This window comes from Leptopilina heterotoma, unplaced genomic scaffold (assembly GCF_015476425.1).
Source record: "Leptopilina heterotoma isolate Lh14 unplaced genomic scaffold, ASM1547642v1 Lhet_14, whole genome shotgun sequence".
Lineage (NCBI taxonomy): Eukaryota > Metazoa > Arthropoda > Insecta > Hymenoptera > Figitidae > Leptopilina > Leptopilina heterotoma.
Window position 1 is genome coordinate 1,009,304 of NW_025110859.1, and position 24,252 is coordinate 1,033,555.

General features: G+C 28.2%; 2 protein-coding genes across 3 annotated transcripts; both read right to left on the reverse strand.

The window, feature by feature from the left end:
• Positions 1-3,057: 3,057 nt before the first annotated feature.
• On the reverse strand, positions 3,058-7,248 carry LOC122497808 (probable cytochrome P450 305a1). Its single transcript, XM_043605109.1, has 8 exons — positions 7,025-7,248; positions 5,711-5,965; positions 5,293-5,530; positions 5,055-5,214; positions 4,308-4,419; positions 3,930-4,110; positions 3,576-3,832; positions 3,058-3,504 (listed from the first exon to the last, which is right to left on the reverse strand). The coding sequence occupies exons 1-8, from the start codon at positions 7,113-7,115 to the stop codon at positions 3,311-3,313; spliced, it is 1,488 nt and encodes a 495-aa protein (XP_043461044.1). The 5' UTR covers positions 7,116-7,248; the 3' UTR covers positions 3,058-3,310.
• On the reverse strand, positions 7,163-24,118 carry LOC122497807 (small subunit processome component 20 homolog). 2 transcript variants are annotated; one of them, XR_006301176.1, is made up of 9 exons: positions 23,940-24,118; positions 23,316-23,593; positions 17,410-23,160; positions 16,932-17,316; positions 12,666-13,734; positions 12,129-12,547; positions 9,497-9,766; positions 8,126-8,345; positions 7,163-7,933 (listed from the first exon to the last, which is right to left on the reverse strand). XR_006301176.1 is itself a non-coding variant. In XM_043605108.1 (8 exons), the coding sequence occupies exons 1-8, from the start codon at positions 23,982-23,984 to the stop codon at positions 8,196-8,198; spliced, it is 8,367 nt and encodes a 2,788-aa protein (XP_043461043.1). In that variant the 5' UTR covers positions 23,985-24,118; the 3' UTR covers positions 8,093-8,195. The 2 variants fall into 2 exon arrangements, 1 of the variants encoding a protein (XP_043461043.1); XM_043605108.1 differs by lacking the exon at positions 7,163-7,933 and having other exon boundaries at positions 8,093-8,345.
• Positions 24,119-24,252: the final 134 nt, after the last annotated feature.

A 24,252-nucleotide genomic window follows, 5' to 3' on the forward strand; every position in this document is an offset into this window, starting at 1 on the left:
CTTTTCAATTTCCTTCGACTGTCTATATTACAGTTATAAATTTTACTATTATTATTATTATTATTTTATTGTTACTACTACTATTATTATTACTATTAATATTTATTTTAATATTGTTTTATCATTATCATATTTTTAATTTCAGTTTTCGTTTTTCGTTTTGTGTTTCAAGAAACGAAAAAAGAAAACTAAAAATAAAAATATATTTTCGTTTTTAGAAAAATTTTTATGAGTTCGCATCAATTTTATTTTTAAAAGACTACATTAACATTTAATGTTATTGTTATTTAGGATTTTTTTTTTTTTTGCTTAGGGAATTTTGGGAAATCTGCCTACAGATACCTTGGATTCCGCAACTCCAAGGTTATGTGGGGTTGGTACAATGAAACAAAAGGAAATATTAAAAAAAAGATAAGTAAATAAATGTTATAATAAATTTAATAAACTGGCGACCTACTACCAGCACGTGAACATGTATGTTCGGACGTGGAGGTCGATGTGTCTCTCCAAGATAGCAGGAAGTTTCCGCAAAGGGAGTGCATCCTGGTATCTCTTCACAGAGTTTACCCTCGTTATTTAGGATCTTAAAATGGAATTTATCTCGAAGGAAGATAATAATTCATTTATGCAAAATAAATGCGGAAAGAATATAATATATTTTTAATTATATATATATTGTATAATAACTCTGCGTTGTTGTTGGGAGTGTTTATATTTTATCTTTTGAAGAATAATATAATTTGTTAACAATTGGATTGTAATTATGTAATTGTTTTTGTTTTCAATTTGAATTATTTATTCAAATTTTCGTAAAATTTATACCTAATATTATTGTTCGCGAAACGAGAGATTGTTTTTTTCCGCACTCCAAGCGAAAGGAGCCATTGCGAATATATAAATGGTGAAGTGAAAGAGCACCCAACACTTGAATTACAAACAAGATTCTGAACATCGTTAAGCCACTAATTAACTATACATTGTATACCGTTCATTGTTAAAAAATTGAAACTTCTTTTTTACGTTCCTTTTATTTTGAATTAATTCCATTTCACCAAGGGAAAGTACTTTGGGAACAACGTTTTTTGTTTTTTTTTGTATGAGATTTTCAATTTAATTTTATAAATTCTTCACTAACTTTGCTAATTACCATAGTATATTGGAAGTTTATTTCGTTGATTTAAATTTACGAATGTGAAAAAATTATTTACTGTTTTAAAAAATAAAATACTTTTAGTTAATAATAATAATAATAAAAATAAAAATTATTATTTATGAAATTAATTCAATTCTATCGAAGAATTGTATTTAAATTTTTTAATATAATTCAATTTTACCGAAGAATTCAATTAAAATTGTATTGAAAATAATTTAATTTTTTTCAAGAGTATTATCAAAATTTTTGAAAATAATTGAAATTCTTTAGTGGAATTAAATTAAAATTGGATTGTTAATAATTGAATTATTGTTTTGAGGAATTTAATAAAGTTTTTGAAAACAATAAATAATAATAATTAATTAGTAAATTATATAGTTAATAATTGAATTTTTCAAAATTTTGAATTTGAAACTATTGCAAAATTGAAATTAATAAATAAAAAAAATGTTTAAGTTGCGTAATAATAAGAAATGAAATACCGCGCGTAACATTTGCTAGTAGTAGTAATAATAATAATATTTTTATTAATTTTTTTTGCAAAACGAAAATTGTCTGATAAAGATCGCGCTGAAGGGAAAAGAAATATTTTCAAGACGAGCGAATAATACTAATTACAATAAACTTTCATCATGAGGCCTCAGGAAGAATTCGGATAGTAATCAGAATAAGTCTCTCCTCCATAATTAGTGTGAATTTGTTATTATGCAGAGATTCATGTGTCTCTCTTTCTTTCGTTTAAAAAGACGCGATGAAAAAGCATAAATTGTTATATATGCTCTCGTATATAAACGAGTAAGCGCTAAATGGAAGCGTCCAGAGAAAGTGATTTCACTGACAAGACTCTCGTATTCTACCCTCGTGTCGTTTCCACAATATTTCTCTCTTCACTTCCTTGTTCGAATCTGAAAAAGCAAAATGATTCGTCAATTTTTTATGCATTTAGTTAAAAAAAAGATAGAGGTGAAAAAAGATATAAGCAAAAAAAGATATAATTAAAAAAAGATGTAAATAAAAAAAATATAAGTAAAAAAAATATAAGTAAAAAAAAATATAAGTAAAAAAGAATATAAGTAAAAAAAGATTCAATTAAAAAAGATATAAAAAAATAGTAGCGAAATTACAAAACTTTCCAAGAAGACGGATATTTTTTTCTTTTTATTCAAAAGATGAGTCAACTTACTTCTATTATCATTTGAATAATCCTCTCATAATTTCCCCCTAAAAAATTTTTTTTGAAAGTGATTTATCAACTTTCCCGTCAGTATTTTGTAAATTTCTCTTTAAATTTATTTTTACATAAATCGACGATAATTACTGCAATAACTCAATATTGCACTTAGATGACTCGAAGAAAAAAAATAATGTTCGAACAGCTTTTTGAACTGGTTTTAACTGATTTTGATGAGGTGATAAATTTTGTTTGATTTATATTGTAGTGAAATAATCTCTCTCGGTAAGAGATAATATAATTTTTGTTTCTACAATTACTATTTTACAACTTTTGATTTTAGAAAATTTTTCGATTTTTGTTCATTTTATAAATATGTAAAAAGGAAAAATAAGCAAATTTTATTTTCTATTTTCTAAAATTAGCAATTCGATTGAATTTTATTTCTAGGAAATTTAAAAAGGAAAGAAATGTTAAATGCAAGGGAAAGTTGAATAAAATCGTATCGTGACGATTATTTAAATTTTTGAAGTTAATGTTTCGTAGTTTAGATAAGTTTTTCTCTGCTGTAATTTCATGTGTGTTCATTTTGCCATTAAGAACAATGAGATAAATTCATTTTTATTATGGGAAAAGTTTACGCTCTGGGGAAATTTGAAGGTAAACAATGTTAATTATGTTTTGTTTTCACGAGGGAGATTATTTATTTTTGAGAAGTAAATCTAGCAATTGCTAAAATTGACAATTTTTTATTTTCAATTCATTAATTGCAATAGATTTGTTCTTTTTTTCAACTTAAAATTTATAAAAATCGTCTAATTGGACAGTTCGAGTTCCCGACAATCAGAATTAACTTATAACTAATAACTTATAATTAATGAGTCTTTGATGGATAAAAATTTTATCAATACTGAATTTCATAATCGAGTATTCCAGTCAGTGATTAAAAACAAAAATACAAAGCTTCCTTTAGGAGGAAGCAATTATTATTCATTAAATTGTTTTCGCCGTTTGAGTAAAACTTCGTAAGGTTTCGGTGATATTGTTAAGCCTGGAACGATTTTTAGTGAAGGGAGTTCTTGTCCCGGAACTGGATGAAGTTCGAAATTTTGCAGTACACCTGAACTTAGTAGAAAAATTGCTGATTTTGCCAAAATTTCTCCGGGACATCTTCTTTTACCTTAAGAATAAAGTTTCTTGAAAACAAAATCGAAATAGAGGAAAAGAATTGTATTGATAAAAATTAATTACCTTGTCCAAATAGAATTAAGGTTTCGTCATGCTGATATAATCCGTTTTCAATGAATCTTTCCGGATTGAATGACGTGGGATCTTTGTAGCGAATTTTACATGTATTCGAACTGTAGACGTTAATTAGAATAGTCGAATTTTTAGGAATATAATAGCCGAGTAATTCAGTGTCACGGAGTACACGACGTGGACCAATTGTTGGTGTCACCAAACACAATCGCTGTGATTCCGCGCAAACTGCTTCCAAATATGGTAAACTATTTTGGGAAATTATTATTATTATTATTATTTGAATTTGAATTTGAATTTTTAAGAATTCAATTAGATAAATTTTGTGAGGGAACAAAATTGTACCTTTGTCTATCGTTTATTTCCGGCAATTTTTCACGACCGATAATCGAGTCAATTTCTTCATGAAGCTTTCGTTGAACATCTTGATGAATGAGAACGTTAAGAAAAATAAAATCTAAAGTCGTAGTGGTTGTCAATGTACCGGCGATGAAAATATCCATTAGAATTAAAACCAACTGGTCCTCTGAAAAATAAGAAACGAGAAAAAATGAATAAACGAGTGGCTAAAAATTGAGAAATTTCATAAATTTATTAATATTGTGTAAATTAAAAGTTAAAAGAAAGAGTAAATTGAAAGAACGCGTAAGGTTAATAAATAATAAAAACAAATAAAAGTAAGGTAAAAAAGTATTAAAAGATAATGAAATAAAATGATCTTACCAGTAAATCCAGCAGAAGGTCCTTTTCCAAAATACATTTCTTGAAGGAACATGTCAATCAAATCATTATCCTTTCCTGGCTTAAAGTTCTTCTTGTGATCTTCAATTGTGTCCTAAAAAATTCAATTTCCATTTAGAATAAAATTTCTCATTATCGAACTTTAAATAATCAATCAATTATTAATTTCCCTTTAATTTGTTCTGTAAGTATTTTTTGGTGGCGTTCTCTTTTGTAAGTAGAATTTATTATTTCTTGAATAATTAAAAACGAAAAAGTATTTAAATCTTTCAAAAAATTGAAAAATGTTAAAAGATTGATAGTAAAAAACGTCAAATGAAATAAGTTCTAAAAAGTCAGAAATATTTTTCAAAATTCGAAAGATTTGAAAACATTACATTTCAATTATTTCAAATATTATAAATATTTTAGTTTTTTTTAATATTTGAATAGAAAAGAAATAAAAATGAAATAGAATAGAAATAGAATTAAAATAAAATGGAAATAAAGTGAAAATAGAATTGAAATTAAATTCAAATAAAATGAAAATAGAATTAAAATAGAATGGAAATAGAATTTAAATAACATTGAAATTAAATTTAAATAAAGTGGAAATAGATTTGAAATTAAATTCAAATAAAATGGAAATAGAATTTAAATAGAATGAAGAAAGTAGAATTGAAATTAAATTGAAAAAAATTAAAATTAATTATTAGCAGCGAATATTTTCATGTAGTTGCAATGACGAACCGTGAAGAAACTTTTAAGCTCTTTGTTCAGTGTCATAAGAAGATTGTAACCTGAGGCCTCTGGAGCAATATAACGAATCCAGGGGATACTTGAAAGAATTCCTCCACCCATACTAAAGGCCTTCGCTCTCCTATCCATTAAATCAATAAAGTATTTTAGTCTGAAAAAAGAAACATTCTTTTAATACTCCTTTTGATAATTTAAAAACTGCAAATAAGATTTACTCGAAAATTTATACTTTTTCTCATCGCTGAAACGTTTTCCAGCGGTTAATCTCCATAAAACATTTATAACTGCATTCATTGTCACTGACTTTAAATAACGAACACCACCCTCGCCTAAATTCTCTAAAATCTCAACGAGTTCATCTCGAATCAAATGAAACATATGACTCTTGCCAAATCCAAGTTCACGAAATGTACGAACAAACCAGCCGCGAATTTCTTTCCACTCTGGACCGTCTGACATTGTTATTCCTGGAACAAAAATTGAGAAAATAAGTAATAAATTTGAGAAACAAGATTTAGACTTTATCAGTCAATAAATTGTATTATTAAGCTAAATTCATTCTAATTTGAAAAATAAAATTATTATAATTCGATTTGTTAAATAAATTTTGTACATAAATATTGTTGTTTTGCAAATTGAAAATATACCTTTTCGAAGACCCATATTTCGTAGTTTTATAAATTCGTCCCACGGTCTTCCATCGAATTCTCCATTTTTGAGCACGTATTGAATGCCTTTATCACCCGAAACGACTGTTATTCTATTTCTACCGAGTTTTAATGATATTAAATCACTATTATAACGTCGTGATAATTCTAAAAAGGCTAAGTGTTGACCTCCAAAATCACGTGACAATTGACGAAGAAGATGAAGATTCCCAATAAATGGCCAAGCGAATGGACCTGAAAAACATAGGAAACATTTGAATCTTTGGAAAATTTTAAACTATTTAACAAAAGTAAATGAAAAAACCAATTTATAAATAAATTTACAATTCAGTTTTAAATTTAGTATTCAGTTATAAATTTACTATTCAATTTTGAATTTACTATTTAATTTTGAATCGGCATTTTCCCCTCATTATTTAAGTAAAAAATAAAATAAAATAAATAATATCAAAATTAATAATAATAATAATAATAATAATAATAATTGGATAAAAATTATTTTTAGTAATTAATTAATTATTTTATTTTTTTATTATTATTATTAATTATGAAATTAAAATCAGCCTACCCTCCACTGTTTGATTTTAATTTTATTCCCCTTATGGCTTTTAATTGAAATAATCGTTTGAATGATTGTAATTATGAAATCATTAATAATAATAAAAAAATAAAATAAATAATTAATTAATAAAAATAATTTTTATCCAATTATTATTATTATTATTATTATTATTATTATTATTATTATTATTATTCATTAGTATTTATTTTAGTGTGTATTTATTAGTAATTTAATCGCTTATAATTGTTTAGCAGATTTTGATTGTATGTCTAATGTATGAGTAAATAGAATAGGACGACTCGACCTTTCAAAAACAATAACATCTTAGTGTTAACGCTTCTTGAAAGTGTCGTGCAGAAAAATAAATCGTTAAAATGAAAATTGAAAAAATAACTCGTGAACGCGGAAATGAATTATTGCTTGTTGATAGTAAATTTACATTTTATAAAAAAAAGAAATGCATAACGGTGTACTCTCAAATTTGTCTATTTTTATCTTTTTAATTTAATTTTTATATTATTTATTTTATTTTCATTTTCATTTTTACTTAAATAATGAGGGGAAACCCGGCCGCAATTTCTACCCGCCGATTACTAAGTATCATTCAGTTAATAAAAGAAAATTACAAATGATTCTGGTCAAAGACAGAAAAAAAAATATTTCCAAATTTTGAAATTGGTGAAGAACAGTTATAATAAATGGTTGAAGAATAAAAAAATTAATTTTTATACCTGGGGGAAGTTTCTTCTTGTTTCTTTTTCTCCATGTGAAATTAACGATCAGAAGAACACTTACGATGACTAATAAAACACTACTGATCATATTATACAGTTTATTAAAATATTCAATTAAAATTAATTCGCTCTTAATTAATAATTATTCTAGTCGAAAATTGATGAATTGAATTTACAATTTATGGAGAAAATTTTAAAAAACACTAAAGATTTAAAGAAGAAATATTAGATTAAAATTCTAAAAATCCAAAGAGCGAAATGTGACACCATTAAATTTGAACGATTATATAGAAAGTGCTAGTGACTTGTGTGTTCGTAATTCTTTTATTTAGTTACGTGGATTCGTTTGTAGTTTCATTATCGTTTCAGTACCGTAACAATATTTCCGTCTATTATCAACGGTAGATATCACTTTTGACCCTTAACGAAATGAAGATAAATGCAGAATTCAAATTTCTTCCTTATAGGAGATAAAAAGTTATACTTGAGGAAAAGATAGTTTTTATTAATTTTATATTATCGTTGAAAAAAAAGAGATTATTATTATTCTTGAATTTTTTATTCAATTGGGCATTTTTTAGCTAAAGGGTAAAAAAAATTTCTTTTCAAAAATTAAAAAAAACGTTTGAAATTAGATGAAAATTAAAGGAAAATTATAGAGAACAATAAATAGTCACGGCACTGTTCATTTATTCTTGATCTTCTTTTAATGAAAATGAACTATTCTTGTCAGGCTATGCTAGCAAATGGTTCTCTAGTCATTTCTAGTCATTAACTTCTTCGTCCAATCAGAAACAATTGAAAGGAACGAAAACCTACACTTCATGTTAATTATTGTTCATTTCGTTTGTCGATTGTAACGTAAATTTCAAGTTCCATTGTGAGCGAGTCTGTTTTAAAGGTAAACTTGAGAAAAATGAGAAAATAATTATAAATAAAATTAATAATCGAGAATAAAGAAATAAAAATAAATACCTAAAAATTTAAATTAAATTAATTAAAGGAAAAGAAAATAAAACGAATTGAAAAAAGGAAAAAAATTGTAAAAATTGTTTAAAAGGAGAATTATTACTAAATAAAAGTAAATTTATTACTTACGGTATATTATGTACAAAATTCCGAAGAATAAATAAAAATACATACAATTTTTTTCTATCTAATTATAAACTCATCCCATCTCAAGATCAACTTCCCTTCGTGGTTTTTTTCGCGAAACTTTCTTCCCCTTTAGACATTCGATTTTCCTCTTCCTTGCAACTTTCTTCTTTTGTTGTTTTGAAATCTTTCGTTTCGCCGCCAATTCAGGATCCGTTATTACCTGAAATATAAAAATTAATCAACTTTTTTGTTATTTTTTAAAATAATTTACCTACTGATTGTTATAATTTATTATTAATTCATTTTTCTTAAAATTAAAAATTTTATTTCATTTTATTATTTAATTCAATAAAGCCAACATTCAGAAAATTGTCAATAAATTGAATTCAATTAAGTTTAATATTGAATTGAATTGAATTGAATTTAATATTCTTGAGTTAATTTAAGAATTAAGAATAGTTCACTTAATTAAAAAAAAGTCAACTTAATTTATTTATTTGTTTATTTATTTTTTTTTTTTAATGTTTAACTTTTTTGGATTGTTCTAATATAGTAAAAGATGTTATTTGTTTTTTAAAAAATCAATCCACATTATTTATTCAAACGATTATTTATGTCAAATGTGAAGCTTTTCGTCCATCGACGATGGACCTCTTAGTGGTTTTTTTTTTACCATTTATGAATATAGTTATCAACTGAACCTTTTAAATGTTCAGAACCTTAAAGGGACAAAATACCCGCCAATATGACCCTTTCAAAGATCTCAACGTTTTGGATGCAAAAAACGGATTTTTTATATGGTGATTGTTTTGTAAAATTTTATTAGAATTATATATGTGATAAAAGATATCCACATTGGTAAGTTGAGGTTATGTACATAATGTTACTATAATGGAATATAATAACAGTATTGTTTTTTGTTTTTAAGAACCGTTAACTTATGTTAAATAATAATAATTTGCAGTTTCCATATATTGTCTGAAGAGGTCCATCGTCGATGGACGAGAAGCTTCACATTTGACATAAATAATCGTTTGAATAAATGTGGATTGATTTTTTAAAAAACAAATAACATCTTTTACTTAATTTAACATTCTTAAGTCTTTAACTTTATTAAATTTAATGTTTAAATTAATTTAATGTAACAAGTTATTGACTGCAGAATATAAAAAAAAGTTTAATTATTCTTTGATTTTTTTTATTATTTAATTTTATTGATTATTCAATTTGAAACAAGATAAAAATCGGATTTTAAGGAACAAAAATAAAATTTACTTAATTGTCATTATTTGAAAGGATTTGGAAATGGAAAATTCCAATAAAAGAGAAAGATTGCAACAACCAAAAAAATGAATAAACAAGGAAAATTACCTGTTGTTTACGTATCTTCTTTCGCTCTGTTTTCCTGGAATCGATTTTTTGTTGAACTTTACTCAACAATTGAATATATTCCTCACTATCCAATCTCTTTTTTATCATCACGGAAATTTCTTTCGCCAATTGACGTAAAGGAGCATTCGACTCTTCGGTTGTTGCCATTTCTCGCACCAACGGCGAAAGCAAATTGAATAAAAGAGGTCTCAAAATATCCATTGGTATTGTACTCACAATTCCAGCAATCCATTTGAAAACTGCATTTCTCTGCGAAGAAACATTACGCCAATAATCATTTTATTCTCCAACGTGAATTAAATAGAGAAAAGGAAAGAAAAAAAAATTATAAAAATTGAAAGTCAAATATAATGGAAAAAGTATAGTAAATTTTAAATCAAATAAAATAAAGTGAGAGTAAAATAGTATTGAAATAAAATAAGTTTCGAGTAAAATAGTAAAGAAGTTAAAATTTTCGAGCAAAATTAAATTCAAGTAAAATAAAATTTAAATTTGAATAAATTTCGAGTAAAATTAAATTCCAGTAAAATAAAATCAAAATTTGAATAAATTTCGTGTAAAATTAAATTCAAGTTACAGGCTTCGCACTCTTCTACTAAAAGCTACTATTTGCTACTTTTTGGCTACTTTTTTGAGCCTAATGCTACTAAAAGCTACTTTTTTGAACAAATAGTCAAATTTAGATTTTTAGTTTTCACATTTCCATTTAAAAACAGTGTTAAAAACTAAAATCGTTAATAAAAACCGACCGTCAATAAGATACCTATTAGGAAATAATTTTACCGACATGTACTCTATCAATAAGGACTGATTATATATTGTGTTTAGATTTTCTTGCAAATGATAATCTTTGAATTCCCTGTTTTTCCCGGCTTTGTTCTAATTTTTCCCGGTTTTATTTTCTCATCAAATTTATATTTATTTGATTTCAAACATAAATAAATCTACAAATGGTTTCAAAAATTTGTATTTTTGCAAATAATGTTTTTTTTAATAAATTGAGGGTTCACGTGCAATAAGGGGATACGCATGGAAGTGAAAGTCCCCGCGTATAGCGATTCTGCGGCTGCGCGAGAGGACAACGAATAGCCTGCGCGTCCCCTTATTGCACGTGAACCCTCAATTTTAATTAAAAATTTGAAAAATAATTGAATTAAACAAAGAATTTTTTTTAATTTTTCAAAAAAAAAATCTTGTCTGTTCATAATTATAATTGAAAATTTGATTAATTTTTGAAAATAATTGAATTGTAGAGAACAATTTAATTATTTATAAAGATAATTGAAATTTCGAAGAGAATTTCAAAAAATTTTTAAACATAATTGAATTTCTGCGGAGAATTTTATTACTTTTAAAAATAATTGAATTGTTTTTTTCGAATTTTATGGAAATTTATGAAAGTAATTGAATCCTTGTGAAGAATATTTTTCAAAAATAATATTCAAAAGAATTTAGTAAATCTGAAAAATTTTGCTATTTATGAAAATAATTGAAATAATTGAATTCTTTCGACAAATTTTAATCAAATTTTTAAAAATAATTGCATTTTTCAACGAATTTGATTAAAATTGTATTAAATATAATTCTATTTCTGCAATGAGTTTTATTATTTATGAAAGTAATTGAATTATTGCGAGGATTTTATAAAAAAGTTTCAAATAATTGATTTTTAAAAAAAAAATCTAGATAAACTCTATTTTTAATAATTCAATTCCTATGAAATTTTCATTCTTTTAGAAAATAATTGAATATTCGTGTAGAATTTTGTCAAAATTGTTTTTAAGTAATTGAATTCTTTTTGGAAATTTTATTAAAATTGATTTTCAAATTAAAATTAAAATATTGAATGAAGAAAAATTTTTGAAAATAATTGAATTCTTGTGGTGAACATAAATGAATTCTTGTTATTTATAGAAATAATTGAACTTTTATAATGGATTTTATTAAAATTCCTGAAAGCAATTTAGTTTTGTCGAAGTTTTACTATTTATGAAAATGACTAACTTCCCTTGATTATTTTCGAAAAATTTAAATAAAATTCTTTAAAAGAAGTAAATTATTTGAAATAGAATGTAAAGAAATTCCAATTACATAAAAAATTTTCAACTATTTGTTTATAATAATTTAATTATTTTGAAATAACAGAATTAAAAAATCTTATTTTTCAAAATTTTCAAAAAAAACTTTGCGAAAATTCAAATTTATTAAAAAATTTGAAGTGTGTATCTTTTTTTAAATTAACTAATAAAATTTTTAATTATTAATCTTCGCACTTAGAAACATAAATACATTAGAATGTAACTCCTTGTAAAATTTAATTATATATCAATTATTAAATTAAAATACTTTGGAAATTTGATTTTTTAAAAAGTTTTTAATGAAATTCTTTAATTCTTTTTTTTTTTTGTCACCGAGGCTACTATTTCCTACTTTTTTTGTCGTCGTGGCTACTTTTTCCTACTTTTTTTAAACTTATAATGGAGTGCGAAGCCTGAAGTTAAAGAAAATCAAAATTGGAATAAACTTCGAGCAAAATTAAATTCAAGTAAAATAAAATTGGAATAGAATTTAAATAGAAGAAAATTAAAATAAAAAATGGTTTTTTACGTACAACGCAAATTAATTTTGGTGATTGAGTGACTTCCATATTAACAGATCTTCTCATTCTCTTCACGAGCCAAAGAAGCGATAACGAATTACTTTTGTCAGCCTCCTCATTATCTTCACTCTTTTCATATCTTGGATTTAAAGATTTCAACAGTCTCGCAATGAAGACCAAATTCTTTACAACTTGATTCGATAATTCCTCCACATTCATTTCCGGATGTAATTGAGCAATCAAATCAAGAGTTAAACTCTTCAAAGTATTTACTGGATCCGAATAAATATATCCCGATTCATTGTCGTCTGGATTTTTCAAAAGCTTCTCCACTCTCTTAGTGTCAATGGTGGCGAGAATAAATTCCAAAAATTGACAAGCTCCCAAACGAACCCACAAGTGCGGATGCGCCAATAGCGATTGACTCTGTTCTGAAAGAATAATTTTGATTGTTAATATTCGCTTCTTGACAAAACTGTTTTTTAAATTAATTAACTCAAAATACTAGAAATACTTTTCAATAAAAAATTATTTTTGAATTTTATTTACCAGCGAAGGAATGAATATGATCGTTTAATTTTTTGTCCTTGAGAAATGCGGTGCAATTGGTGGACAATTTTACCAATAAATGGAAGAGACGAATTAAATGATGATCTCTTAATTTTTCTTGATCCTTCTCATTTTCTTCGTTGTCTTCATTTTCATTTTTTTGAATTTTCACAAAACGTCCAGGTTTTGTTTCATCGATATCGTTGGAGTAAAATTGTTTCAAAATAAGTGGTAATAAATCATTTAATCTTCGTTCGAATTTTTCCTTCTCGACTAAAACGAAAAGACCACAAAGTTGAACGGCTAAACTTCGGTGCATCATTTTTTTATCCTTTAACGATAAAGTAACAATATCAAAAAGCTCATTTCGTTTATTATTTGACAGTCTCTCCAACATATCTTGAATGCATTTTGCGCAAAGTTTCTGACATTCTGGATCATCATCGTTGATAATTCGAATACCAATCGCAACAAATAAATAGACAGCTTGCTTCATGAGAACTTTTAAGGGAAAACCCTTGACAATATTGTGTAGCATTTCCAAAACACTCATTCGTCCTGGTTGCAATTCAAAGGACAATTGAGCGACAAAGAATTCCAAATGTTCTTGAATTTTTTTCCCCAATGGATAATCGACTAGATAGGAATAGAAAATTTGTCGCGATTGCTGTTTCACGTGATCCAATTCCGATGTGACGATGAGAGTTGATACTTTTTTCATTACCTCGTGCATTTCGGGTACAATCATTTTACGACTTATGATTGCTCTTAGGAGACCGTAAGCGGTGGCTTGCTTTTCACTGTCGTGAAGATCTTGCTCGACGTAGAGTATCAGTAGTTTTAATTGTTCCTCATTTATTGTGAAATGTTTCACATCCCGAACAATTACTGAGGCGCATTTGAAAGCTGACATCACTAGATCGTAATTGTCGCCTTTACTCAAATCGGCAACCGCATATTTGTGAAGAATTTTGAATATCGAGGCGCAAATTTCGGAAATTAATTCATGTACCGCTGGGAGATCCATTTTTAGTATCCAGTTCAGGCACTGCAAACTTAATGTGCATATCTGCAAGAAAAAATTAGATAATTAAAAAATTATTCTTTAAAAAAATTATTTTTTATTTTATTTAATTTTATTATTTTAATTTCATTTAATTTTACTAGACAAATGTTACGCACGAAATGCGACATTCAATTCATTGATTCAAATTAAAAAAATTTTTCAATTATTTCAATTTTTTTCAATTATTATATTACAATAATTGACATAATTTGTCCTCACGTGAAATTAGTGTTGTTTTATTCTTTTTATTTTTTTTCTTTATTCTTTTATTCTTTTGTTTTATAGTTTGAATTGTTATGTCAAAAGTTTGACAGTTAATTTGTAAATATAATAAAATAAAAGGAGTAAGAAAATTTAACCCCAATTTCAAAAACTCAATAAAGAGGTACAAGTTGCAATTTTTAAAAATATTTAATTATTCTATAAATTATTAATTTTTGAAAAAATTTTAAATAATTGAAACAAATTGGAAATTTTGTAAAATTTTATATTTTCTTAAAGAATTTTATTTTTTTATCTTTAAAAATTTTTTAATTTTACTTTTGAACCTACAGTATTTTATGAATTTACAAAAATGATTCTATTTAAATAATTCAATTCTCGTTGTTGAATTCTGATAGGAATTTTAGAAAATATTTGAATATTTAAAGCGTTATAACTGGAATTTTAGGAATTAAAAAAATTTTAAAAGTTTTTTAAATTAAATTTCTTGAAAATTTAAGGGAAGCAAAAAAAAAATATTAAAATTTTCATTTTAAAAAATTATTAATGACAATACTTTTTTTAAAAATTCTTAAAGTTTTGAATAATTTAATTCAAAAATTCTAAAAAAATAATTGGATTTTGGAAGAATTACAATTGCAATTTTAAGAAATAATTAAACAAAAGGTTTTTCATTGAAATTATATGAAATTGCTTCCTCATAGAGGAAGGATTGTATTAGCAAAATTTTCGATTGTGATTTTTTGACATATTTATAAATTTTTTTTCGTTATACCTAATCCTTTAGTACTCTATGTACGAATGGGCACTGCCCGTATAAATGTTCTAAATAAATAAAAAAAAATTTCGACGTATTTTGATCTCCGAAGTTCAAAAAACGGATTTTAAAAATTTGTCCCGATGTGTGTGTGTGTGTGTGTGTGTACTAACATTACATTTGCCTCAATATGTCAGAACGAGAAAGAGCTAAAGGCCTTAATTTTTTTTTAAATTGTAGGTCTCCCCGGGGGACATAAAATGAGAGTATTTTGATCCCGATTCATAAAGTTTAACTATAATTTTTTTTGCATTTTTCATTTTGTAAAAAAACGTTTTTTGGCCATAACTTAAAAAAAATATTAGGGCACCTATAAATGTTTTTCTTTAGTTTTGTAGAGTTTTTTCAGACGCATCTTTTGAGCCTTCATTGAACATTTTTCGTTTATATTAGCCAGAGATGTTAAAGTTTTAAAAATCTAAATTTTTCGAAAATAACACTTTTTTGAAAATTTTGTTGAAAAATATAAAAGAAACTTTAAAAGTTTCATTACCAACTTGTAGAGCATTAAAAAAGGCTTCGATTGACCTATTTTTGAACCTGATTTGGTCAAAAATTATCGAATTATTGGTATTTGAAAAATCAAAAATTGTGGAAAATATAATTTTGTCAACATTCTTGTTTATGTGTAATTATTAAACTATTATAACCATCTTATAGAATATATAAAAACATATTTTTTGGACCAAGATTTAATGATTTTTAACTCTTTTATAAAAATTAATTCTTATATTTCAATTATTATTATTTCTATATGAGGAAGCAAAGTGTTCATGAAATGAACATTAAAATTATAAAAATGTACCACTTGGCAGCGGTTTTTCGATCCTGTCGAAAAATAAATAAGAATAAGTTTTTAATTTTTTGTTTAACAAAAAGTATTAAAGTTTTGAATAATTTAATTCAGAAATTTCGAAAAATTGTTTCTTGAAAAAATGTAATTAAAATTTTTTAAAAATAATTGTATTTCCGAAAATAATTTTAAAAAATTGAAACAATTGAAAATTCTGTCAAATTTCATTGAAATAAATTTTATTTTTTAATGAATTTTATTTGTTTACTTTTAAAAATTGTTTTGAAAGATAATCGTATTTTTGAAGAATTCTAATTGCAAATTTGGAAAATAATTGAATTTTAAAAAAATTTAGAATAAACTTATTACCACTGGAAAGTTTAATTATTTAATCAAAAATGTCTTACATTCAAGTTGCTGTTAGAAATATCTTGTCGATTTCTATACGAGATGTTCAAATAATTTAAATTTATTTATTATTATTATTAATTATAAAATTATTATTTCTAAAACTTTTCATTAAATTTTTTCCAAAACTTTTAGCAAAATTCTACGAAACAAAATATTTCTTGAAAGCATTCTATTATTTGTTTTTAGTATAATTAAAATAAAATTTCTCGAAAGAATTCAATTGTCTTAAAATATTTTAATAAAATTTTTCGAATTATTCAATTATTTTTAATACAATTTTAATTAAATTCTTCAAAAAAAAATTTAATTAATTTCAAAAATTTTAATAAAATCTGTCGAAAGTATTTTAATTTTTTTCAAACTTTCAATTAAATTCTTTGCAGAAATTATTTTCAAAACTTTTAACAAAATTATTAGAAATATTCAATTATTCTAAATACATTTTTTATTACATTCCACTGAAGAATTTTATTATTTAAAAAATTTTAATAAAATTTTGCGAAATAATTTAATCACTTTCATAAATTTACGAAATAAATTTAATTATGTAGAAGATTTCAAGAACTAAATTATTTTTAAAAATTTTAAAATAATCTTTAAAATAGTTCAACTTTTTCATAAATAATAAAATTCTTCGCAGGAATTCAATTATTTTTAATAAAAATTCAATTATTTTAAAAACTTTTAATCAAATTCTTCTCAAAAATTCAGTTATTTTCAATGAAATTTAATTTAAATTCTCCGAAAGAATTTAACTTCTTTCTAAAATTCAAATAAAATTCTGCGAAATAATTAAATGATGTATTTTCAAAAATTTTAATAAAATTCTATGCAAGAATTAAAATTACATAGTATAATCGAATACAACGATTACTAATAAGATTAATGTTTATTATTTCATTGAATTTTTGTAATTTGTTTAAAACTAGAAATTTAATAACCAGAAATAAAATTTACCTTAACATGTTGAGACTTGAGACTGTCGTTTAAAATTCCAACAAATGGATTCAAAAGTGGCTTGAAATCGGAACCCAAAAATTTGTCTCGTTTCAAAAAAATGTGCAACAATCTCAGACCGAATTCAATTAAAAAGTGTGCATTCGCATTTTCAGTTGTTTTCGCCATTGTTCTCTCGCAGGTTCGTCTCTTTGGCACCGGTGCAATGAGGAAAATATCCGGTCTCTTGAAAGCTCGTGCCTTAATTTCTTTCTCCGTTGCTGTTGTCTCCTTCAATTTTTTCGGCAAAAGATCGGGAATACTTTCAGAAACAATACCATAGAGAAATATTGTCATCGAATGAACCTCTATGAATCTATTGTCAGCTAATCCGAGACAAATTTGTCTGAAAAAATTTTAAATTAATTTTTTTTATTTTAATTTTATTTAATTTTAAATGAATTTAATTAATTTTATAAAAATTGTAAAAAAATCGAACCTCAAACACTCGCCGACTTTGTGTAATTTTTTACTCGAGTGGGAATTCAATAAAACCTCCTTCAACGGCATTATGATGTCAATCAAACAAGTTTCGTTGATGAATTCCGCTAGAATGTGAAAGATATCGTAACTCTTGGTCGATTTTGCCTCGGAGACATTTTTTATTATTCCAGCGACTTCCTTCTCCTCGGCGGTCAGTCCGAAGAGGTCGATTTTGCAGACGGAGAGGATACTGGTGAGAGTTTTGTTGACGTGAGTTGGTTCCAAGTGGGGTTTGAGTGAGACCAAGACGGTTTGAATTGTGAAAACGAGAACGTGAATTTGGAAACCTTTTGTGAGGAGGGTGTTCATTTCGCGGAGTAAATAGTGAAGGTAAGCGGGACCCAGGGTGATCATGATTTTTTGCAGGACTTCTCTGGTTGTTCTTCGCACTGACTCGAGGCGGGATTTTAGGAATGTGCAGATTTTCATGAATATTCCGGGTAAATTGGAATCGAGCATTGACTCGGGGAGTTTCTGCAGGAGTTTGACGAAGGCGAGAGCGACGGGGACTCGCATTAGTTCTTCCTCCTCACGATCGAAGGAGGTTCTTTTTCGATTTACCTTGTGGCTGTTCTCGTGTTGCGTTCGAGCGACGATTGCTCGGTTCAGTTGCGGCAGGAAGATGCGAGAAATGCTGAAAATTAGTCTTTTTGATACGTAACTCGAGAGGATTGTTTGCTTCTCGAATAGTGGAACTTGATTTGTTTCTGCTTCTGTTTCTCTTTCGATTCCTCTTTCGATTTTTCTTTTGATTCCCTTTTTAGTTCCTCTTTCGTTTTCTGTTTCGTTTTCTCCTTCGTTTTCTCTTTCGTCTTCTGCTTCCAACTTTTCCAAAGCATCTTCTAAATTTTCCTCCTCCTCCTCCTTCTCGTCCTTCTCTTTCAGCTCCTCGAGAATTTCCTCCGAATTTTCCCCTTGTAATTTCTCCAAAGCACTCGTTTTCTTTTCCTTCTCGTCCTCCTGGATTTGTTTCAATTTCTCCTCAATGGTGACTTCTTTATACTTGGAGAGATCGTAGTGAAAAGCGTCGAGAATAACGACTATTATTTTGATAAGTTGTTTGTGGAAATCGTGGGAGTGTCTCATTTTGTCGAGGTAGAATTTGAGGACGATTTCGTAGTGGTGCCAAGGCAGGAGTCTGCAAACGCTCCCGACGACTTCGATCGCAGCGTCGACGATTGAATTCTTGTTGAGGAAATCCTCGTTCAGTAGATATGACGACGCGAGCGGGAGAATAAATTGTGTGAGAGTTTTTGGATTTGGGGCTTTGTTCAAAGTCTTCGCTACGGTGGAGAATTTCAAAAGAGCACGAACTTTTCGATGCAGTTGTAGATGTTGGAGATTCTCGAAGAAATCGACTTCTGGGTCCAATTTGTTGGCGAGGAGGGAGAGATCTCGGAGAACTGGATGAACGTCCGAGCACTCGAGGGCCATGAAACCTAAAAATGATATTAGTTCCAGACGAAGTTTCTCGTTTTTCGATCTTAGGTTCTTGCGGATAATCCCCAGAATCGTGTCCTCGATTAAGTATCGTCGATTAATGGGATTTTCCTTATGACTTTTGGCTAGGTGTTTGCTGATTAGTTTCATTGTTTCGGTGGAACTGTAACGAACTGCGAGATCGTTGTCATTCTTTAGAAAGAAGAAGCAGTTGTAAATGACGGCGACGCCGAATTCGAGGGAGAGGGAATTTTCCTCCAGGAGATTTTTTATTTTCGCGAAAGTGTCTAGTCTCTTTTCGAAGTCCGGTTGATCGAGCCATTTCGAGTCGTAGGCGTTCAGTTGGGCTAGTAAATTGAATTCGGAAATCATTTCCCTGGAAGACGATCTATGGGCGATGATATTGAATAATTTGGTTAGATCCTTTCTGGCTGGAACAGAAGAAATTGAACCAATCAGAGGGATAATTATTCTTACGTGCGCCCCGGGGTTTTCGACTTTTTGGCAGAGGTTCGTTATTGTCGTTAAGAGATCGATTAGAATGTCTTCGGATTCGCCAAGGTTGGATTTTTTGACAAGAATCGGGACCAACAATTCTAGGAGGGTCCCACTCGTCTCGCTGTTGGTGATAAATTCCGAAATTCGGGAAAGAATGGTGAGATCCGTCTTTTTCACGCTCTTGTTGAATTTTTTGCTTCTCTCCAATTTTCTTCGCATGAATTCCAAAATGTCGGGAACGTGTGGTAGGAGAATTGATGAACCGTAATTTATTCCCTTTGGCAATGTGTCGTCGTCGATTTGCAAAATATTCGAGGCGATTGAATTCAGTGATTCGACTGGATTGTCAATTTCCATTGAGTGGGGATTTTTTTCATGATTCTCCAGAGTTAGTAATTTCTCCAGTATTTCTAGAATTGTGTTCGTCACTGATGAATGCGCCTTCGGGTGTAATAGTAAACGGACGATGAATACCAGTGGCATGAATGTTGAATCTTTCTCCTGGTGCTTGACGAGTAGGGCAAAGTAGCGTGAATTTTGACTCCAGGCGAGGAATATTTTCAATAGCGGAGTGGGACTGTGAATTCCCTCAATGGGAAGTTTCTCTAACCAAGGAAACACGCCGACAGTGAATAAAGCATCAATTTCGTCACTTGTCCAATTGTAATTTTCGAAATGAATGAAAAATCTCGCTAGAATATTGAGTGAAGTGGTTCGGATATTTTTTATTGAGGACAGAAAACCAGAGTGGACGGTAGTGAGTTTTTGAACGATACCAGTAATTTGGGCTAAAATTGTAAGTAAGATACGAAGAAGATGAGGGAGTAGTTTATCCATCATTTTGCCACCGAATTGTTCGATTAGAATTGCGAGAAGATTCACGGCACTTTGTAAACGTTTTGGTGGTGTGACATTTTTGAGATCGACATTTTCGATTATTTGTTGGATAAAATTGTTGAGATTATTGGTTTGCTCGACAATTGGTAGTAATTGATTGAGGAAGGGTTTGAAGGCCATTTGAACGAAGGTGAACATTTCCTTTTCCTCGGCGCCGGCGAGAAAGCGAAGAATCATTTTACGACGATGAAGACCACCGGATTTACCGCCTGTCCTCATTCCCACGCGTGTTGTCATTTTTGCGTAAATTATTCGCATAAGAATTGGAAATAAATCGTCGCGATGTGCATTGTCGATCATACTTTCGTCATTGGTGATTTTAAAGTGGGTTAGTTGGTTTTTTAATTGTTTCTCGTCAACAAAATTGCTTAAGTGTTCTTTATAGGGAATTAGGTATTTGTGTTTGTAGGCGAAGAGACAATTTAGAGCGGCTTTTTGAATTTCGGCATTTTTCGATGAGAGTAAATCGAGATAAATTTTACTCATTTCCGTTTCGCGGTAGAGTGATTTTGGATTTACGACTTTGCTGAATATTTGCATTTGAGCGAGGAGAAGTTTTATTTTTATTTTTGTGTTTGGCTGGGTTTCTTTATTTTCCTCTTTTGTATTTTTATCTTCTTTGTCAACTTTTTCTTCTTCTTTTTCTCCATCTTTCTCTTCTTCTTTTTCTTGATCCTCATTTTCTTTATCTTCTTCTTCTTTTGTGTCTTCGTCTTCATCCTCTTCTTCTTCCTCCTTTGCATCTCCATCGATTTCCCCTCGTTTCTCGATGTTACACGACTTTCCATCCTCACTGTTCGACTTGAAAACGAATCTATCCACAAAATCGATAAACATCACAGTCAAATCGCGATTCTTCGTCTCGCAATAATCCGTGAAATTCTCCATCGACTTCCACAATTGTAGTCTGTAATTATCGAAATCAATTTTTTCCTCACTGACACAAATTTCGTTTTCCAACGACGTGATTACGTCGCAATTGATTGTTGTCTTATAGAAAGGTGGAATGTTGTTTTCCATTTTTAATTGCGAGAGGAAAATTGGCCAAAATTGAGGGCATTGTTTATTGGCGTAAGTGGCTAGAATTTTGCCGCAAGGTTCCCAGATGAGGGAGAAATTTAAATAAAAATTGCCAATTAGATAATTCAGTGGTATGTCGTAATAAGACGGATCCAAGGAATTCAATGCTTGACCGTCGAAATTTATAGCTTGAAGATGCAACAATTTTTCTCGATATTTGTGAACAGTTGCTGGTTCATTCTCGGCTAGGTAAATAAGTTCGAAGACATTTTTGTTACCGTTTTGATTGAACAGGTAGAAAATGTGCGCCACTGTTAGGCGAATTCGTGGATTTTCTGATCGTAAATTTTCCGCTAAAAATTGATGTAAACTTTCAAAGGTCGTTTCGTTGATTAATTCGCCCCTCGATTGGGATTCGTTTACGTGGGTCAAGACAAGATCCAGGGAATTTAATATCGATGGTTGATTTTTGTACATTTGGGTCAATTTCACGAGATTTGTTTTTGACAAAAATTTGAGAGTTAAATCGGGATTTTTTATATGAATCATAGAGTCGAGTGCCAACAGGAAGAGAAACGAGAATTTTTGTATTAATTCTAAATTGAGATTTGTTTCATCATCAAGTTTTTTATACAGATTTAGGATAATTTCACATAAAGCAGAATCGAGATCCTTATGAAGTGGACACAAATGGGGAAGAATTAGCAAAATATGTATTGCCTCGTTCGTTGGTTCTTGTGTGAAATTTTGTAATTTTTTCCTTAGATAATCAATTTCCAAAGTTTTTTCCTGAATGTTCAGGGGAAACTTTCGCCAATTTTGAAGATTGTTTCCACGTAACGAAGGAGGAGCTTTGATTTTAATAATTTTGGACAACAAACGTAGGTATTTAGGCTTGAATTCCATTTCAATGTTCATTTTCATCAAACGCGGTAATATCAGTGATTCAAAGGACGAAAATGAAATTAATTGTTCAATTGTATTGAGCAACAATTCAGTGTATTGAATGGAGAGAATTTTCAGTGTCAAATAACTTCCGGTCTCTTGACTAATAGTAACGCAGGGAGCGAGTAGCAAATCTGTCGAATTTTTGAGAATCTCTTCTAAAATTAGGGGATTCTTTTCGAAAGTAGTGATTACGTCTGCTAATTTTCGGGCTAGATTCAAGGGATCTTTTACAATTCTCCCACCTCTTTGATGGATCAATTGAAACATGAGTCGGAGAATTAGAATCAATGGATCTTCTCTTTCGGACGATTTCTTGTATGTCGAATGTTGTTCTATAAATTTGTCCATGATTCGTAAAATAACTGTCCATAAAACATCGGATTTTTTGTAATTTATTGCTTGCATATTGTTGATGATTTCGATTAAGACTTTATAGAGAAGTTGTTGATTTAATTCTTCATTTTCGAGTGATTCGAAATAAAGGGTTAATAATTCCTCGGCACATGAATGAAATTGACCGGAGATTGATGAAATGACTTCAAATAATAATTTTCCACAACCTGAGACACCATTTGGCGTTTCTTCCAGAGCATTTAAAACTAATTTGAGAAAATTCTCCTTGTCCTTAACTTTTCTTACGACAAAGGAGAAACTTTCGGCGGCAAAATTATTAATGTAGTGTGGTCGCGATTCGGATAAAAGTGGTAGAAGTAAATTAAAAATTTTGTCTACGTTACGAATTAAATAACGCCATAGGAATTTGAATAAATAGGCGAGTGTCGTAAAAGTGTACTCAAGTTGATCGGCATCTTTCGTCCACAGAAGATCGATAATTGCTGTTAGAAATTCGGGAAAATGTTGACAGAATTCTTTCTGTAAATCTCTCGATACTGCGACAATTAATCTGTAATTTTTTAAAGTAAATTTCAATGAGTTTTGAATCTGGTTTGTTTAGTTAATTAATAGTTGATTAAATGTTAATTAATTGTTAAATAATAGTTAATCAATAGTTTAATTAAGAATATAATTAATAATTCAAGATAAATAGTTGATACATACTCTAAAACAGTCTGTAGGCAAAGAGGATCTTTCAATTTCAAATATTTCAGGAGCGTGTCGAGTACATGTTGCTGACTGTTTAGCAATTGAGGTAAAGTAATTATATTTCTGAATTCTTTCTTCAGACTGCCATAAATTTCCGAAAGATTAAGGACATTCCATTTTTGGAGTGCTTGATAGAAGTGTGTTTCTTCCTCGGTGTCATCTTCATAACGATGTGACACTCGATGAAATACGTCAACATCGATTTGTGTCACCCTTTCCGAAAAGGGTTTAAACTAAACAAAAAATGCAACATTTACTTTTGTGCTATAGTAACAATATTTATATATAATTACATAATGTGGAAATTTTAAAACCTAAAAGATTAATTCACTATTTGCGAAGAGATTTACAAAAACATTTTTCTACAAGATGTACTTCTTTACAAGAGAAAAACTTGTTTTTCAAATAAATTTTCTTTGTAGATGAAAGCAATTTTTAAATATAGATATTTAATAGAATTGAACAATAAATTATGGAAATTATTTCATTTAGTAGCAAATAAATTTAAAAGAAATTAAAAAATTGTAATTTTTTTAGGTTAGACTTAAAACTGCAATGTTTATAGAAATTGTCGTTTACCTTAAAAGTATTTGTTTCTTTATGCCGCAAAGGTTTAGTTTTCATTTTGAATACTATTTATTACAAATATTTCAACTAAATATTTTGTTGTTCATCACTTTTGTACTGTTTTGTTATTTTTTTATTAAAATAAAAATGTGGTGCGTGCAAAAATAAACGTGAGAACTACATAACCTTTAAAGTTTTGAACACGTTTTTTTATCACGTGACCCACGTGTCAGTGTTCTGCACATGCGTAAACTGAAGGCGGGTTAATTTTAATTTTTCCCAAATGTAGAAACAAATTAACGTATGTATAATAATTATTTATGTG